The 20,733-nt window shown below is 33.1% G+C and overlaps 1 protein-coding gene across 3 annotated transcripts in view; it reads left to right on the top strand.

Annotated features, from left to right (window-relative positions):
• LOC118187365 (transcription factor E3-like) overlaps positions 1-20,733 on the top strand; it is a 199,057-nt gene that overhangs the window by 144,694 nt on the left and 33,630 nt on the right. The window contains exon 1 of one of the 3 annotated variants that reach the window (XM_035357579.2): positions 17,777-17,940. The exons of the other annotated variants lie outside the window; for them this stretch is intronic. Within the exon in view, the coding sequence (XP_035213470.1) occupies positions 17,939-17,940 (2 nt within the window). The 5' untranslated portion in view covers positions 17,777-17,938. Of the gene's footprint in view, positions 1-17,776; positions 17,941-20,733 lie in introns of those variants that run through there. 3 annotated transcript variants of the gene reach the window in all.

Genomic DNA, 20,733 nt, shown 5'->3' with positions numbered 1-20,733 from the left:
AAGGGCTGAAAGAAATAAATATAAGATCAATATAAACAAAGCTTCCATTTAAGGAAAGACTAATATACCAGTTGCCATTCCTACAGTAAAAAATAAAATAAATTCGTTGGCTGAAATGTGCGAGAAACGTCTGGAAAGCATAATGTGTCAGTTATTTAAATGCCTTTAAAAGCATTTAAATGTCCATGTCTACAGCGAGAATTCTTTATAAAATATTTAAAATGGACCGCAATTTAAAAACGTTTTTACATATACATCACTTATATTTTTCTTTATTGTGGGGAATAAAAAAAGAAATTAAAAAAAATTTGATTTTATGAAACATATTTAGAACATCCTTTGTCCCCTTAAACTCTGGACGAATCCATTTTCAAATTGCCCCCCTTAACAGTCACATTGCCCCCTTGTGGGGCGTGGGCCCCACGTTGGGAAACACGGATTTAGAAGCTTTGTGAGAAGTGTGGCATATTTTATATAATATTACAAAAAGAAAATGCTGTTTTTCTAGAGTTTTTGATCGAAAATGTAACTTACTGAACTTTCATTCTCTTACTTAAAATTCAATAAATTGTTCACTTGAAATTTTGTTTTGCCTTTCTTCCGACCTAGTTTCTGTATTTCAAAGTATAATTTTCTTTGCCTTAATCTGATAAATTTGGGAACTTTTTAATATTAATTAATTTCAGTATTCAACTTAATGGTTTAAAAAATTAAAGAAAGGATCAAGAAATGTTTATAGAACTCGTTCTATTACTCGTTACATAACGGGCTTAATTTCTAGTTCGTGAATAAACAAGTCAAAAGCAGGCTTTGAGTGTAAATGCACTACAAGTATTCAAAATATACGAAAACAACTTTTTTGCTGATCATAAAGCTTTTGATTTATTACTTTGGGTACTTTAAAGTCTATTATATATGCTTTCAAGTTCGAAAGAATTAAGACGTGCTTAATGTAGCAATTATCTTGCCCCTCATATCTTTTCTTTCTTTTGTTTTTATAAGTAACCTTTCTTACAGCTTTGTACAAGCCAGCAATAAAATCTGTATGGTAAGCATTCTAACCTTGGACTTGCAATTAAAAACTCGCTCCCAGCCTTGTAAAGAAAAACGTGAAATTTCCGTGCTTTGTGATTTTTTTTTTTTTTCACTTATTTGAACTTTCATATCAGGAAGTTGTCACAAATTACCATAAATCTATTCTTTTCTTAATCTTCGTAAAGATGTTTCGTAAGCCATTTTTGTAATTTCATTTCCGGTTTACTTTTATATATCCTAACTTATATTTTTCTTAGAATCTTTTCAGTATGAAATAATAATTGCATATACAACTTATAGAGATAAATATTGTGATGGAGCTACGACAGTTGTAAAGATTCTTGCAGTTAGTTTGTATACCCCTGAGTTTGCTAATGGTTCTGCTTTTATTCGAGGCAAATCTTTGTTCGTATAACAGACAAATTATTTTTGTGACAAATCCTATTTTACTTTATTTTTTCTTCCTATTGTTTGAATTTTGTTACCATTGAAAGCGTTGGGGCCAGGATTATTTAGATCACAGCAAAGCATACAATAGCTGTTTACCTTAGGGAAGGCATCCCTTTGTTTAGGATTTTTTGAAAAAACGGGCTGAAGTTCTCACTAAACAGGGAAAAACCAAGAAATCTCTCACACAGCTAAACTGTTCGTCGGAACTTGAACACAGGTCGATATGTCCGATAAGGAACAAGTCGATAAGTCGATAAAGAACGACTGGGGATTAGGGATATACAGTTGCCAAATACTGGTGGTGAAGTATAATCATCCACCACTTTTTTTTTAGTTTGGACGTCACTGTTGAGACATTAGGTTATTTTGAAGCAGGAGGCTTGAAAAATGAGCAATGCCCTCGCCAAGACTCGAACCTCGGACCTCTCGATACGCGCCGAATGTGCTAACCATTACACCACGAAGGCATGCTAAGAAGGCCGGAGAAATACCTTATAAGTTATTAACAAAGATCTGGCTCAGCAACTGTTTTATATAGGATCACGAATTCGGCCAGGAAGACATTATGGTTAGATTGTGTTTCAAGCAAAAACTTTTGAGAGTTTTGACATTTTGGATTCTTTCTCTTTCCTCCCATCCTCCATTATCGATATTAGTTCTGTCCACAAAAGTATGCGCTTGGAAATTAACCATGAAGACGTGGAGGAGTTGTTATGGGGCCATAAAAATGGGATCAACAAGAAAGAACTGAAACAACTTAAATAAATAGCGACGAGAGAGGACTGGGAAAGGAATTCTTCCTCTGAAGAAGCAAAAATGATTCTAGTTCTTTGATCTCCAAAATTTATGCGAAATGGGGCAAAAGGCAAAATTTTCATTTAACTATATCATCCTGATAAAGTAGTTATAAACTATCGCATTAGCAGTTTCAGTGACAATGCCATGAAAATTAAATAAGACTAAGATACTGAAACGGAAGCCCAGTGAGTCTCAAGCACAGTTGAGGTGCGCTTAGTGACAAGTGGAAGATAAAAGAAAATGTCTTACAAAGTGTTTCCTGCAATTTTTATGAATGGAAACTCTACATCCGGTCACTAAATCTCTTTCTTTCCTCTTCATCTGTAGTATTACACTTCATCTGGTAATGCTATTTAGTTTAATAACCCTAACAGACGTGAAGCGAATTATCGCTATGACTGAAATAACAAAAAGAAGAAAAGAAGTTAGAAGGTTAAAAATAACCTTTTTTACTTCCTTGTACGAAGTAAAGGAAGTATTGTAATCACGAAAAATTCTGAGTACCTTATTTCAACAAAAATATCCATTTTGACTGCTATCGAAGGCAATCTAACGATGTTTTTGCATGACATCTGTACGTATGGACAGACTAAAGGACTCTTTTCCCCCCAAAAAAATTATAAACCTGATGGTAAAATGGATTCAGAAGAGATTTTTTCGTGGCCTCTGTACGTACGTATGTATGTATGTATCTGGCATAATTCAAAAACGAGTAGCCTCAGAACAATGAAATTTTATATATAGGACTGCTGCAGGATGTAGTTGTACACCTCCCTTTCTGGTGGCAGTAGGCCGCATCAAAGTAAATAAATATACATATACATATACCCACCTATTCTATTACTCGACTCCGTGAGCTCAGTTTTTTTTTATTCTTATGTGTTGGTAAATTGTGCATTTTTTGCTTTAAAAATGATTGAATTATGTTGTTCATATTTTCCGGTTAAGCTTTTTATGCCTTTAGTTAACCTGCATGCAATATCTGTAGAATTATCAACAACTTAAAAGTTGTTTAAGTGGGGCTAATTTTGTTTAACCATAGCAGCCGTATTTGTTTACATTTGAAACTTGGCAGAATATGGATTTGCTGCCGATCTAAAGAAACTAAGCTTCCCAATAACAAAGATAACGTCTTCTTTTATTATTACGAATTAAATCATGCTTAATCCATTCTGGAATTATCGTCTAAGTTATTAAATTATCTCATATATTGACTCAGCATAGCGTCCACAACCAATTAAGTCAGTTTCTACGCGTTCAGTTTCTTTTTGCCGAGAGAGACTAAAAGTAAACTTTCAGTTTTGTACACCGAAAAATCTGCCTTCTTGCCCGCTGGTCGAATTCCTTATTTCTGCGTAGAAACTCTAATTTTAATTGTAAAAATTGTTCTTTAAATTGTTTTTACTGTATTTATGTTTTATATTTTTAAATTTTTAATAAAGATATTTTGAGGTTTTATGTATTTTTGCCATGTCGCGAAGTGAGAACTGAATTAATTGAATGAGAAATATATGTCGAATGAAATTTGAGGAAATAAGTTTAAATGAAATGCAGGGAAAAAATTCGTTTAATTTAGCATTCCGTACAAGGAAGTCATGTGGTGTACACATCAGATTTTTGTTTTTAAACAGAATAAGAACATAAAGGCACTCTATTGTACTACAATAGAACCACAACTCGTGGCGACGCAAATTAAATTTTTTAATCCGAATTTAAATCAGATGTTGAACAGTAGTCATGGGCTAGACGGTTAAATACTAATAGGAGCTGAATCACTAACTCTACTGGACAGTCAAATTGTCGGCAGGAATAGAATGCAAAGCCGAATAATTGAAATTATCAAAGCGGGCAGGAAACTAACACGTAGCGTGCACGCGATGCCAGAAAGGCGTTCTGTCTTAAAATCCCAAAAACCTCAGTTTAAATACTGTCTGCTCATTTGCATTCGGTTGAGGAATACGGAAAGGAGAAATTACAGTAGAGGCTGAAATTATAAGTAGTTGTCGATTAACATAAAATTCCTTGTACATCGTCACTCCCCATTTATGTCATCAATCTCCTTCGGAAAAATTGCGGTAAATTTTCATCTATTTTAACTGTTTAATACAGTGAAACCTCGGCTCAAGAACTTAATTCGTACCTGAAGGGCTGTCGTTAATCGAAACATTCGTAAACTGAAATAATTTTACCCATGGTAATTAGATGTAAAATGGATTAATTTGTTGTTCGAGCACACTTGATTGCTTATACAAATTTACATCAGTGCTTTGTACTCAAAACCGATAAAAGTAAGATATTAATAAATAAATAAATAAACACAATATTAATCACGTAAAATAGACGAAAACTTAATTTATTTTCACTGTACCATTAAGACGATTGTACAAAGCAGACGACATAAGTGGGAAATGATGGGGGAAAATGTTTGTTTGGATGTGAAATTCTCTCTTCCATTATCCATCTTCTTTGGAAAACATCTTCCTTCATCTCTCATTTGTTTCTAAGCACCACTCTGCTTGAGACTCAGCTTCTGTTTCACTCAAAATTTGTCCAATGTGACTTTTGTTTTGTTTTGTTTTGTTGGCTACTTTTAAAATATCTAAAATTTTATAGTTTATTTGTAAACTATTTTAAAATTTCTACGTTTAAAATATTTATTTGTAAAGTACGTTTAAAAAATCTACTTAAATCTAAAGTGAGATACTCCATTATCATTGAAAGCGCTTATATTAAAGCTTTATCAACGTAATATCTTTATGCAGAAATCATGTATCATATCCCAGATTTCACAGATTTCTTAGATCAAAGAACTAAGTTATTTTTCCTTCTTTCTCTTCTTCTGAAGACACTTCTTCTTTCACAACTACTTTTTACTGCTGGTTCTGGGAAATTACTGTAATTCTTTATCTTCTTAATTTTTGAGTTTATTTTTATGGTCCTGTATTGGTAACTTATCGATCTTAATTTCCTAGCCCATGGTTCTGCCTCGAGATAAAATATCATAGATAACAAAAGACCCAAGTGTCAAAGTGCTCAAAGTCTGTGCCTGCAATTAAGTCTGGCTAGGCCGAAGTCATGGTCCTGCAAGTCGTTTGCTCGAGGCATTATTAATGAGAGTTAAGCAATATAAAATATTAAAATGATTTGTCCACAAGGCTCTGACTGCTAGTTAAATAGCGTAGTCAAAATATATTTGACAATCGTAGTTTGCTGACTTGAGTGTCTTAACTCAAGACACCGTTCGCCATTGGAAACGCTTTTTGTTCAGTTAATTTCTTCGTAAAGTGAGACGTTCGTGATTCAAGGTTCCACTGTATTGTGTTTTTCTTTTTTTATTTTTGTTCCATTCCTCCTAAGAATTTATTGATTTCCACTAATTTTGTGTTACGCACTTATGCACAAAATACTATTGTAAAATTTAAGTGGGGAATCATCTGCGGTTTGGAATCGGATTAATTCTATTGATTCCTAGGTAAAATTAGTTACGATTTACTATTTTGAATGAGGGAAAGGCTTCATCGGTGAATTAAATTCATGAACTGAGATTTCACTAAAGAGGTATTATTATACTGAAGAGGTATTATTGAATATTGCATGTCACATGTGGTCGTGCGTTATTCTGATTGCAAACCTTCTCAGGACTGTACAAAATCTATTCCATTACAGACCTCCTCAACCATGCATCGCTGGTTATTCTAAATCCCGGTGAAGTACTATAGATATTTGAGTTCCAGTAGCAGTCCTTACCAGAACAGAAGGTGTATATGTGTTTGATCATGTTTCGTATAGTATTCGACTCTTACCACGTTACCGTCACATTTAAACGGTACCGCATCCTAATGGTTAATCTAAATCATTTGATGTAACCTTACAATTATATTTGCAATGTCTCTCCGCTGTTCGTGAAAATCACGTTCTATGAAAATTCTGTATATTTCTAAAATAATGTCTTCCAGTTGATCTCTAATACAGCTAAATGACTTTCGAATACCCAGAAGTGATTTTACCAAGAAAGATTATATCTAAAAGTAGGCAAAAATCAACAAGGTTGACTCGGTTGAAAACTATGCATTTCGAATGGCATTGACATGAAGTAAATATTCTGCCGTTATTATTTAACAAATAGTCTGCCGTTATTATGCAGAATGTTTTTTACACTGAAGAAGAGGAGTCATATCACGTATCATTTTTCCTTGAAATGCATAGGTTTTTTTTCTGTAAAACTAATGTCAACTATAGTTTCATTTTCACTTAATTTTTTTGCTTGGTAATTAGTTTTGCACAAATTAATTTGTTGTAAGTTTGTTCTTAAAATATATGATTGATATATATATATATATATATATATATAAAACAAAATTATATACATTTCAAATTAAGATTATAAACTAGAAAAAGTCGCGCAGTGTGTTGTAAAATTAATTAAATAATCAGAAAATAATAATTAAATCAAAAAAGAGGGTTAAGAGTCTGAAAGAAAATCTGTAGATCAAATGTGAAGCAAAAACAAAACAGTTCAATATAATAGCACGATAAAAATAATATAACAAATTGTTGAAAATTTCTTGGCCTTTTTCAAGAAGCAGTAGTGGCTCTTTTGAAAATCCTTCGGCTGCTTCTTGAAAAAGACCGAAGAATTTTCAGCAATTTCTTATATTATTTCTCTCACGTTATTTTATTGAATTGCTTCAATTTTGATGTATAAACAGGGTGGTCATAAAAAAAAACTTCCCTGACATATGAGCCTCTAGCGGCCTATATGCACAACCAATCGAAATAAAATTTCGGATGTTGTTATTTGAAGGTATGCTCCCGAGATTGTGATAATTTAAAGCAAAAGAGCTGTCACGGTTACAGTTACAGTGAAAGCTTTTCGAAAGTTTCGAATAGCAACAACAATTTTTTCCTGCACATCAAATAACTGTAAATGGCGTTTGGAACGATACACGTATGACAAAAATTGTCGGCATAAACATTTGAAAAGAAGTGCATTCTAAAGGACTGATGACAATGCAAGAGAGGAGAATGGAAAAACTATGATCAGAAATATACAGATTTTCTACGTGCCCACCTTCGCTTACGATAACTCATTGCATTGACACAGTTGACAACAATGAAGGAGGAATCTGTATAACTTCACGTTTTATGGCATCTTTCGGTTCTAAAAGATCTGGTGGATCTGTTGTGTACACCTTAGATTTCAGATAATCCAGAGCCAGAAATCCATGAAATTTGGTCGAGGGATCGCGGTGGCCACGAAACTGCAAAGTTATGGGAGATGATCTCCAAACTGCTGTTGCAGCACTTGCCGAACACATGTGATAACATGCGGAGGAATACCATGCAGTGCCATTAACGAGTTTTTGCTGCTATAGTTCTGGAAGTAACTATAGTAATTCTTCAACATTGTGGTATGCCGAACACTTGTGATGGAACATGTTTGTACTTCTGCAGAAATGACCTCTTCGAAGACGTATGCAAAGTGCGTCAATGCGCCTCCTCTCTGTGCTGTCAGTCATCCTTTACAAATATTTTGCACCTGCAATTTTCATCTTGTGTGCATCGTTCCAACGCTATATTTATGCTTTTTCAATGCTCCGATCAATTTTCGCTGGAAAAAAGTGGGTGCTGCCATTCTTAAATTTCAAAATGATTTCACTGTAACCATAACCGTGAGAGCTTTGATGTTTCAAATCATCACAGTCTCCAGCGCCTACCTTCAAATAACAATAAATATCTGAAATTTTATTTCGATTGGTTGAGCGATATAGGCCGGTAGTAGTTTATAACATCGGTGAAGTTTTTTATGTTCACCCTGTACCTCCCGCTAGATTATTAAACCCCCTTTTTCTATTTAGTTTTGATTTTATTATTATCTCTTGATTGTATAACGTCTGCCGGAAAGTTCTGTAAGATAATGTTATTTCAAATTTCAATTCGCATGCAGTTTCGGATTTCAATTTCATTCATTCATTTGAGACACATTATGGCTGTTTCTCTTTGTCATTGTATTTATACACTCGTAATCTGCTAAAATAACTGAAAAAAAGGTGTCTCATGCCAGTATTGAGAAGCCGTCGGTGTAAACATGGCTATTGATAAAGGTCATTTATCAATAGCCGTGTACTGTACATACTGTATTTTGTACAAATTCCAACAAGGAAGAAATGCTACAGAATCGTGTCGAAATTTAGGGAACATTTTTGGTGGACGTGTAATTTCGGATAGAACGTGCAGGAGATGATTTGAAAAATTTGAAGCAGGTGATTTCTACCTTAACGACAGCCACGTTTAAGGCACATGTCTTTGATCATTGACGATATTGTCAAGATCATGACAGAGCGAGATCATTTTTTAAAAACATCGGAGATTGGGAATAAAGTTTAACTCAGCCCAGCAAACAATTTAGAACAATATTGGAAACTAGAATTTGTCTGTAAATATTCCAGATAGATGTCTCGTGAGTTAAGTGATAAAAATTTGCATGATCGGGTCGTCATATGCAAATCTCTGCTTGCTCAGAACAAAAACTAACTTTTCTTGGACCGAATGATAACTGGTGATAAAAAAGTGGATTACCTACGAAAGCATCGGCCAATGGTAAACGTTAATAGGAAAATAGAATACTGTGAGCCTGAACAAATTGTCCCCTCCACTTCGAAATCGAGCTTGAGGCCTGAATAAAAGAATGCTGTGTACATGGTGGGATGTCGAATGACATTATGAGTTTCTGAAATCTAACGAAAGTTCAATTCGGAGAGACACTCAGTAAATGAATGACAAAGCAGTCAAAGGAGTCAAATACTACTGGAGTTCTTTATCTCTAAGGACAAGATATTTTTCAAAAATGGTATTTAAAAATTACCTTTATACTGGTAATAGATCATAAGTAACGACTAAAATTTTATTTTACAATAAACATTATTAAAGGGATGAAAAATTATTTTTTTTTTCACTTCCGAACCGCACAGAATTTTTAGGTCGACCTTATAAAACATATATTATAAACGAAAATCATATAAAAGCTTTCGCAAATACTTATTCAACAGACAATGTAATAAATAAAATTAGCAGCCATTGAATCAATTATTAAACGGAATTAAATCTTGAACATTTAAAGCATTGCTACAATAAGAAAACAGCTATTTTAATGGTAGTTAGAAAAGTACGATCTGTTCGTGTTAAAGACTTGAATAATATAAGAGAGTAAAATTAATTACACTAATGCATATTCTGTTTGTCAACATTCAATACTTAATGATACAACTTAACGATAAAAATTTAGCTGGTAAAGTTAATTAAAAAAAGAGCCTCTTTAAGTTTTATTTTGTCGGAAAATGATTTTGGAGAAATTATACATAAAATTTTATATTCTACAACATTCAAATCACCATCCAAACTCCTTCCTTCCTGCCACATGAGGAATTTGGATTCAAAACATTGACTTAATATAACAACTCCTTCGCGTCATCAGCAGTATTCCAGAAGGCTTCAAGAGTATAAAGGCCGCAGGCGTGGTGTTTTCCTTGACATTGTAAAAGCATTCAAACACATATGACACTGTGACTTTATTTATAAGTCAATCTTATAGTATTATAACTTAATTTTTCAGGTAATCTAATTAGTATTATTGCTTATTTTTCTCTATAAGAAATGATTCAGTGTCCGAATTTAAAATATATACTCGACACGGAAGCCGATTAAAACAGCTGTACCCTAAGGCTCAGTTCTAAGTCCCTTATTATAAACACTTGCGACACCCACAACATCTTAAAATTCATATAGCATTCTTGACTGATGACAGAGGTATACTGATACAAACCAAAACATTAAACAGTAATTCATAGCCCATATTGGAAAATCTCAGTTGACATCTACCTCAGGAATGGCCGAGTGGTAAGATCCCTGAATATTGGAAGTTCTACTCCGTTCGGTTTCAGGCAAGCGGTCTGGCTACAAGATTGTTTTCATGGTTTTCCCCGTATGTAATGTGAATACGAGCCAATTTCCTTCAGAAAGTCCTCCACGAAGACATTCCTTCACCCAAGACGTATAGCCCTCGCGTATTTCACCATATCCAAGTAACCTCACTTAACCTCAGTTAATACCAACAAACCAAATGCAGTTATATTTCGCTAAGGCCGATCAACCAGCCTATCATCCATCCCAGGTTATCTGAAGAAGAAATGTGCTGGAAACAAGAAGTCAGATACCTAAACATTATACAGTAAGACCCCGCTTAACGCTGTTTCGTTTAGCGCTGTTTCGGTTTAGCGCTCTTTTATTTCAACGCGGCGATTTTCCGAAATTGTGCGCAGCGCTAGGTTTCCAAATAACATATCCGAAACAGTGTAGTTGTGTTTCTTGCTTGGTGGACGCATTTTTATCATTTGAAACATTTGTTGACATTATTGTAAGTTTAAATTTGTATAATACTATAACGATTAATACAGTGACAAATATTATGATCTTTAGTTTTTATCATGGGTGATAATAAAAAACAAGAAAAGAAAGCAACCAGAAAAAGCATTTCACTGGAAACTCAAATGCAAGTGATTAGAAGATTAGATTCTGGTGAACGTCAATCTCAAATTAGTGCTGCATTGATTTTGGCAACTTCAACAATAAGGACAATTCTTAAGAATAAAGAAAAAATACTGTCATCGGCAACTGCAACTACGTCAAGCTCTGCAACTAGAATTACCCGTTCTAGAAATAACATTATAGAGGAAATGGAAAAACGACTGTCTATATGGATTGACGACGAAATTGAACGCAATATGCCATTAAGCCAATCTATCATAATGCCTTCTTGACAAAAAGGCAGAAAATTGGAAACCCAGAATAGACTGAATGATCTGACTGAGAATTTTATTTGTTTTTAAAAGTATATGCGTTTATATTGTTTTTATTTTTGTAAGAAATAAATGTTTGATTTTATTTTCATTAAAAAAAACATTATTAAATTTAATGCCTAACCATTTTTTATCCGTCTTTTCCTAACCCCATTATTTACATGTTAAGATAGCCTCGCTTAGCGCTGTTTCGCATTACGCTCTACTTCGATGGAACGGATCCCCCGCGTTAAGCGGGGTCTTACTGTACATGATAAGAAACTCATTTTTAGATCTCAACTCACATTTTTAGATCAAACTCAATTAAATTGAAAATTTCCATAGCAAACTTATGTCCTCTTATTAGAAACTACAGTAGTCTTTCTCTTTATAATAAAATCATATTGTATAAAATAATCATTCGTCCCACCATACTTTTCGGCTACCCGATATGGGGACATGCTACAAAAGCAAATCTATAGAATACAATTTCCGAAAAAGAAAGTCCTAGGAGAAACAGCCAGACCTGTTTAGTTTATAAAGAATAGCAAACGACATATAGATCTGAAAGCTGATACTATCTGTAAGTTCATTTCCAAAATTGAGTACAGTTTTTCCTGCATTATTGAGCACCATCAAAATCCCATAAAGACACTGTTCAGTAAAAAACGATTTCAAAATGTAATCGTTTCTTTCAGTTCTAAAGTAAGTATTACATGAATTCGATTGCGCTTTCATGCATTGTTTTCTAATTTCGAAAAGCGTACGTCATAAAACCATATGAATACATCACAAATAATTAATATTTCCTTGGTAACCAAATAACAAAGTAATTGTGTTGAGGTGATAATCATAGTTATTATCTCCCCACCTACTTTTTCTGTACTGGATAATGATAATAAATGGTAATGATAAGAAAAATGTTTTAGCTTTATTTTAATTCTAATTCATATCTTCCCATTTTAAATGCTATCTATTTTTTTAATGTTTATCTCATAGTTTTTTTAGTAATTTTTTAACTTTTCATTTTTGTTATGTTTAACATGCGAAACAGAAGATTCTTGCTCTGTCTAAACACGAAGCATCTTTTGTTAATGTCAGTAATCAAATAACAGTTCATTACAGGTTCAAGGTATGATTCAAGTAAAAACTGAATTTCTTAGTTATATTTTAAACGCAAACGAAGTAAATAGAGAAAGATTTGCAAGAATGTTTTGAGATTAAAGGACGGTCTTTTTTTTTTACGTAGTTAATTGGCTTTTTGTATCATCTCGAATATTAACAGATCTGGTGAAAGTAAAAATGCAAATGCAGGTTGAGTTAAAAGATTTATTAATGGATTCAAAAGCATCTACAAAGGATGGGAAGATTTTGAGTGTATAATGTTCTGGAAGAGAAATTTGAAACAAGTCCAGCTGTATACAAAGTACTATTCGTTATTTTGTTTAAATTTAAACAAAATTCAGTGCTTTATTGATGTTGGTTTTGTAGAAGAACTGCTTACAAATCATGAGTGATTGATAAAGGTTTTTCTTCTTCAGAGAGCAAAAGCATTTCACTAATACTCTTTCCGCAAGTAGAGCCTTCGTCTAAGTTTAAATTGTAAATTTACATGCTCCTTTTGGATCAACACCCGTATAATTACTTTAACTGCTACATTCTTAATAATCCAAATCTTAATTTGCATAATCATATATTTATCACTCATAAAAGTGTTTACATCAGATTAACATTAAGTCATAATCATCTTCGATTGCTGGATATGTAGTATCTTCAAATATAAACCCACCCATGGCAGAGAAGGTAAGACCGCTCAACTATCCGCATAGTATTTTCTTAATGTATAACTTAAATGCCAACCATTTCCTCTTAGAAAGTCCTAAGGCAGCTAGTTCTCGCATATTTTGCTATAATCAATCAAAAACCTAGTCTACAAATTCATTAATTACAACTTATTATTCTGAGCTTCGAAGCCATTCTTTTACTTTTTGCTTCTCGCTCTTCTTTCTTGATTTCAAATTTTGGGAAGTTCGTAAGTAATTGATTTTAGTAAAGTTAATGGATTTTTTAAGACTATCACAACAAAACTGTTTTAGAACCACGACTACGATATTGCAGCTAATAAAATCGTATTCCGAATGTTATGTTTGTCTGAAAAGATCTGAATGTTACTAAAGATTTCTTTTAGAACGATTAAATCACAAACATACGAATCAGCCAAGTAAGATGGAAACCAAGACGGAAGCTTTCTAGCGATAACCAAGTAGAACTTGTATTGTTTCAATTTATAATTATTTTTATTAAAATACTAAGGATAACAAAGTTATCTTTTATTTATGTCTTCTGAAATTGCAAAAATCTCCAAAAATTATTGTTAAAAGTTCATTAAGTGATATACAAGAAATTGGTATCAAAGATGAACTGCAGTAGGAAAATACTCAAGAGACAGTTTGCGAGGATTACAATTGACGTAGCATGGAATTTAATCTTTTTTCTGTATTATCTAGGACTATACTTGAAAAACGTGGGAACAATGCCATACATTCCTTTTAAACTGGCCATTCATATTGAGCTTTGCAACCTCAAGATTAATATCCGTAAATGCTATAAGTGCCAAAGCATTGGTCGTTCAGACATTGCTTTTTTCGACTCCCCGTGCTGAGTTATTGTGCAGAGAAACGATGTAATTTAAGTAGAAGCTCAGAAGAGAAATATAGAAATTTGAATTCAAAATGCTGTCACTATTTTAAGGAGTAAGGTGTTAACAGTAGGAATTCCGGAGTTACAGAAAAGTGTTATTAAGGTAAAAAACATGCAGATTTTAATGCTTGTATATAATAAATAAGAAGGCGGGCGGCTTCCTAATTGATATAATTACTATGAAGTATATATTGCGAAATAATGCATTTAATGATCTGAAATAGGCATTGACTGATTAAACCAAAATACATATTTCACCAAACCATGCATTTGCTGCAGATATCAAAGCGAAGAAGCCGCATTGAAGAAACTTGCTACAGAAATGAATGCCACGGAGCTGCTTTAACGTAAAAAGTTTCAACTTTTGTCCAATAGAAAGCGGATTACACTCGGTTTAGCATATCCATCTTGTCAAAGCCTAGGGCCCCTAGTTTTTAATTTTTTAACAGCCGGTCGCTTTATTTAATAATTATTAGCCTTGCACTACAAGGGCCGGAAGTGGTGCCATTTCATTATGAAAGTACTTAATAGGTGCCACCGTTGTCTCCTATGATGGGCCCTACAGTCACAACCATACCTTCTCCAAGATTCGAACCCGGGCCCATCGCTACGGCAGTCACTAACCACTATGCCAGCTGGACATAAATTGATCTTAATATCTATGAGCACTTGGAATTTTTCATCACTCCAGTATGTGCAAGACTAATTAATTTCATCCTTTCTGTTAATGAAGTGCACAGGCGAATCTTTTGATGAACTTGAAAGCAGCAAAATCTCACTGTGCCACAATAGTTTTAGTAGCCAGATTTAGAATTGGATTTTCTCTTTAATGATCATACTCCTTCTTGGTTAAGATTTTACTTCAGTCTCTTGGCTGAAATTCCAGCATAAAAATGAAGCATATTTGTCAAGGAACTGCGGAATTTCAATCTTTATTCAGGTCAAAATTCTCAAAAATTCATCCATTGATATCATTACAAGTTTTTGACTTAAACAATAGCTTTTATTTTCCTCCCAATTTTTCTTGCTATGGGAGGGAAGTTAAATCGCTGGTCATTTCTTTGATATCTAAATTCAAGGGCCTAAATTAAATTATTAAATGCAAAGGCTCTAAATTTTATTGATGTATTTTTCATAGAAGTACTTAAGCGAATACAGAAATCAGTTTTTAATGCAAAGTGCAAAGTCGAGTAAAATTCTTTGACCCTTGATTATAAGTAAAAAATCTTATGCACATGAAATGGAAAGAGCTGCCGAACCGCGTGTATGATAAACGTTGAGTAGTGTAACGTATTGTGATAGGATGCGAAAAATAAAATGAATAAGCTGCAGACGTTTCTAGCATAAAAAAATTTCGAAACAGTCCGTGGAACTCACTCCAGCTTTCACTGCTATAAAAACATCAAAACGTTGTGGTAAATAATGTTCCTGTAGTTCCTCATTCAAAGTACTACTTACTGATTCTAGGTCTTGTATGCGTCGTTCCTACTATCAGGGTACAGTCAATGCAAAATCTAAGAAGAACATGTTAACTGACTTAAGTAAATAAATGAAAACTTGGGACTCGTTCGGCTGTGTAACGTCACTGAAGCTTGCTCTGGTCGCTTGTAATGGTAATTTAGCGTTTACTTCATTTCTTCATAATTTAGCGTTATGTTAAAATTCGAATATTTGGAGTTGAATATTTCAGTAATTGTTTACTATACTGAATAAGTGTTAATTGCGAAAATCTTTACCAGTAATTTTTTATTTCACCAAAATCTCCTAAACTCGGTGCAGAATTGGACTAACTGTTTATAAAATTACTTATTTTTGCTTGTTCAAAGAGAATATCTATATTTTAACAAGATGGAAAAGATGGATTCGAAAAGGTGTAGTATAGTAATATTTAAATGTTGCTACAGAAGAAATTCAAATCAAAGCTATTTATTCTGTACCTATGTCCAGTTAACCATTCTATGAATTGTTTTCTACAATTCTGTGATTGTCAGTTTAACCTTTCTATGAATAAATTCAAAATTACATTTTATAGATTTAACAAACGCTACAATCAATTTACCAATATTAATATGTATCTGTTATATGATATTAAGTAGTAGAGAAGAAACATAAATCCATTCATCAAAAATAAGAATTTAATTTGGCTACTAATAAAGTATACGTATTTCTTTTTCACAACATAACTTTCCGTTTCACTTTTGTCTCTCTCCCGTTCATATTTCAATACACCTAATTTAATGGGTCCACCAGCGGCCGAGCGGTAACGTCACTGAACACTGGTAGTTCAGTCCGAGATTCGAATCCTGCGAACGGGCTGGCTGCATGGGCGTTTTCGTGGTTTTCCCGTGTGTAACGTGTATACGAGCCAGTTTCCTTTAGAAAGTCCTCCACGAAGGCATCCCTCCCTTAAGGCAGATAGCCCTCGAGTGCTTTGCCATAATCTAATTAAAAAAAAAAAAAAAAAAACCAAGCCTAATTGAATGAGTAGAATTTTCTACATAAATTAACAAATTCAGCGTCTGCGAAATTAATTTAGGTAACCCGAAAATTCAAAATTAAACGCACCACTTCTTTTTAAACATTAAATGAAATCAGCTCATGCTATTGTGCTCTATATGTGTGAAATGGAATGCTTTGCTGATTATTATTTGATTTGCTTGCATTATTGGCGCATAATGCCATCATCTAGCGGGAAACAGCCATAATGTTAGAATAAATTTAATAATATCCGTGACAGAAAAAAGGCAAATTAATTTTCAAAGAAAGTGTAGAGTTACTTTCTGCTTAAATCAGTGGAGAAATCTATGCTACACAAAATTAGGCCAAAATCGCAGATTTCCTTTGCTCCTGATTAACTTTTTCTGGCACGCTGCCTTTAAAAGTTGGAGTTTTGATTTTAAAAAAAGTTATGCAGTCTAATTAGGCCTAGAGAAGTACACCAGTAAAATTTTGTGAAGATAGCACTTATCGTTAAATTCTGTGGGTGTGCCCAAAGTGGGCACACTGATTGAATAGAGCTTCGAAAAGAGTGCTGAAACGAGCATTGTTGTCAATGAATTGACCGGTGAAATGCGGAGAAACAAAGAATACAGACTCTGAGTTGTCCTAGATTATCGGTGAGCTCGCGCTGGGCACACGTAGGGACGTAGGGTTCGCCGTTTGATTTTATGCAAGATTTCAAGTTAAAAATTTAAAACTAATATAGAATAAGGAGATTAGCATACAGCCAAAAAAATAACATAGAAATTTCTTTTTAAACAATTCCTCTTATACCCTAAAAAAAAAACCTAGAAGATTTCTTTGAAAGATGAGGGTCTTAAAAAACTAAACTGTTCCTGTTTGCCTTCGAAATCGATAGTCTTACTAAAATGTGCGCCAAACGCAAGGTTGTTGCTTTTCCTAATTTTATGTGTTACTTTGGAGTGTTTCTCTTTTGTGTTTTTGGTTTGTTCATGTTATTTTGAGGTGAGAGATTTTCAGTGACGGCATAGCCAATAAGGAGCGAGAATGAACTTTCGTTTATTTACCCAAGTGCTAACCTGTTTTTCTACGGATATTGCAGTCAGTTTGCGAGTAATAGCGCAAAAGTTTTCTGCTCTAAAACTAGCTACCTGCTAGAACTTCTCTGCTGCTAAGTATAATGAAATTATCAAAAATAATTCGTGGCAAGCATAAAACAAAAGATCTGAACGATTGTTTTATGTTATTCAACGCCGCTAAGTTTAAATAACCAAGCTCTTCTGAGATGGTAGTCAACTTTGAAAGGTTTTTCTGCTTCATATATCGTACACTCTTAATTTTTATGTCAATATTTTAAAAAATTTAAGAAAATTTTCATCTTTGTTATCAGCGTGTTTTATTTTTATCTCGAAGATATATTATTTCATTTGCCCGCTCAATTATTTAACTGTAACCGCAAGGCGCGATAACGCGTTTCATAGCGATTGTGCAATACTTTCGTCAGTCTACCGCTGTATCTGAAATGCAGTAAGTCGATTTAGGTTGATCCGTGTAAATTTAAATTTAATGTAATGTAACGAAACCGAGCTACTGATGATTCATCGTGAATGGCTGCTTGTACTTAATTCGGATATACATTGTTTCGACAAAGTTCTGGATTCATGTACGTAATTTGTGTTCTAATGATTTGGTTTGTTTTTGTAAACAAGAAATGACGTTGCTCGTACATGTTTGCGGTTTTGTGTCAAACGAAATACGGCGATGCAGTGGCATTAAAGTCGATAAATTGAATGAAATGTAGCAAAATTTTTTGCATGTATTTTAAGTTGTAAGAATATTTTTTATCAGATATTGATAGACTTTGATGCAAATTTTAGTTCAAACATCGAACGTATCGTATATATGAAATAAAGAAATGTAATAATCTAAAATAAAATTATGTAAAATAAGTTTTAATACTATTTACTGCTGGTGTTTGTTGGATATCATATGCTAAATGTTGTGAATCATTATTTTCTAAAAATTAGAGGGATGTTTAATAGCGTAAACTTATACGAATGCATAACAAAAATCCATGGTAATGCATCATTTTAAGTTTTATGCTAGTAATTTAAATTCATTTTTAAATACTTCGTCTGAATTATCGCACTGATTATCAGGTAGTTCCTGAACTCTAAAGCTACCAGTTAATTTTTTAATGTATGTAAAAACAAATTAAGCTATAAATATCATTTATAGGTTACTTTGGATTGGGTGAACTTGCTTAACAAAGTGTGACATTTCGCATATTTACTTTTGATATGCTATGTGGGGCTATGTGTTTGTGAGTAATCCACATTCTTAATAATCTAGTAGATTTGGTAGTAATCCACATTGTGTCATGTTATCTGAGTGTTCTTAATGTTCTTGTAGATTTGGTACTTCAGAGTAATGTAAAACTGTACAAACTATTTATTTTTTAATTCCATGGATCGTCAAAATGTGATCTTAGATTTTTAACTTAAAAACCATTTAAAGTCTTTGTAAAGCTATGAATTCTATATACAAAAATTTATTAATACATGCAGAATTAAGATGAATGACAAGAAGGCAAAGTTTAAGATTTTTGTTATTAGAAGATGAAATTATTATATATTTAACCAAACAAGCATCTGATTTTGGAGCTCTTTTCCAAAATAATTTATAGATATCAAAGCTGTGCTATTTGTAAGATATTTTTTTTAGAAACAAAACATCTCAATATTGAAATAAATATCTATTCAAGTAAAATATAACAGTATATTTACTTCAACAAAGTTGAACATTTTATTAAAAAGATTAACATTTGGAAAAATATCAGGAAAATAAATCTTGTTATGTTCCAAATGGAATTACCATCAGTCGGAAAAGAATCGGTCATGTTTCAGGCGGTTAATAAATGAGAGCAGTTAAGTAAATGAGATAAATGGTACTAATAATGGTGATTTGATCAAAAGGGATTATATAATTATTTTTTGCTGAATTTTCCATTTCTAAGTTTGATCCTGTGCAGATGAACAAAGGAATTTACTTGCTATAGCAAAACACCTAAATCATGCTATAGCAAAATGCCTAAAAATCATGAACAAGAACAAGTTCATTCATAGTTGACTGCTGTGAAGAACTTTTGGTAAAAATATATTTAATGGGACCCCCTTGGTAAAAATTGGTGACTAGCCAGCAAGGCACAATTTCATGATGGCCGCTACACAAAACCAAAATAACAAGTCAAAGAATTGCACAAACTTGGCATTGTGCTCTCACTTGACTTCGTCCATGTACACATCGTTCTATTTTCACTTAAAAATCGAAGGAGCACCCAATTCTACACTAGAGCAAAACACATAGAATTTCAATAAACTGTATTTTAAATCAAATAACATAAAAAAGCACTACGCAATACACAAAGGAAATATCCACTTATTTAGAAATTTCTGTATCTTCTGTCTGTGGCATACAGAATTCCTTAACAACATCCAAAAACTTTCCTCAAACCATGTTCTCTTTCTAGCGAAATGCTTTATATATTTTTAAGCATTTGAACCTTTCTTTCGACAAAGCTGGCTAAATAATCTTTTTCGTTCAACCATGCGCATTTCTTTCGTACAAACAGGACACTTATAATTCCATTGAATTACATCTAACAAAGTTTCTTTTTTTCTGTCCTCAACTACTCAGGTTACCATAATTGAAACAACAACTTGGCGATAAATGAAACAACAACTTTCTGATAATCCAAGGGCACCCTAAAATGTAGGTGAACTGAACTTTTTATTACAACTATAAAATCAGTTTTTTAAACATTTTGATTACTTGTTTTTTTAGTTTCAGCAGTGGTAAAAGTTTACAATTGGATGCCCCTTGTTTTTTGGTGATTCTTTTTTGACGCCAAGATAGGCACTAGGAAGGCACAATTTCAAGAAGGCCGCTACACAAAACCATTTGCACAAACTCTGTGTCCATGTACACATCGATTTGTTTTCACTTAAAAAAACATCCTAGAATTGTGCAAACTAGGCATTGCGCGCTGCCTTAAATTTGTCCATGTACACATCAATCTATTTTCATTTAAATAAAATCAGGGAGCTAAAACAGAATTAAAACTATCATGGTAACCAGAAGTGAAATTTCATGGGCAAAATTAAAAAAAAAAAAAAAAAAAAAAAAAAAAAAAAAAAATATGTTGCTAATCGAAGGGGCACCCAATTCTACAGCCTCAGCGGTTATTAGAAATGTACTTTTGGCATTATTTTAAAATTTATCTGTGATAATATAAACTCGCATGTGTGTACAACACACACATGGATTTACATGCTTTAATCATTTAATTAATCGGTTGATGTTTACATTATGGTAACTTGGCGTTTTTTTGGCGAAAATTTGGCGACCAACTCTCCTACAGCAATCCTCTATTTTTTTTTCCCGCCGCCATTTTGTC

The sequence above is a fragment of the Stegodyphus dumicola genome, chromosome 8 (genome assembly GCF_044657685.1).
Source record: "Stegodyphus dumicola isolate Sdum_Otavi_A_Nest chromosome 8, ASM4465768v1".
NCBI classification, from domain to species: domain Eukaryota; kingdom Metazoa; phylum Arthropoda; class Arachnida; order Araneae; family Eresidae; genus Stegodyphus; species Stegodyphus dumicola.
This window is presented reverse-complemented; position numbering and strand designations above follow the sequence as displayed.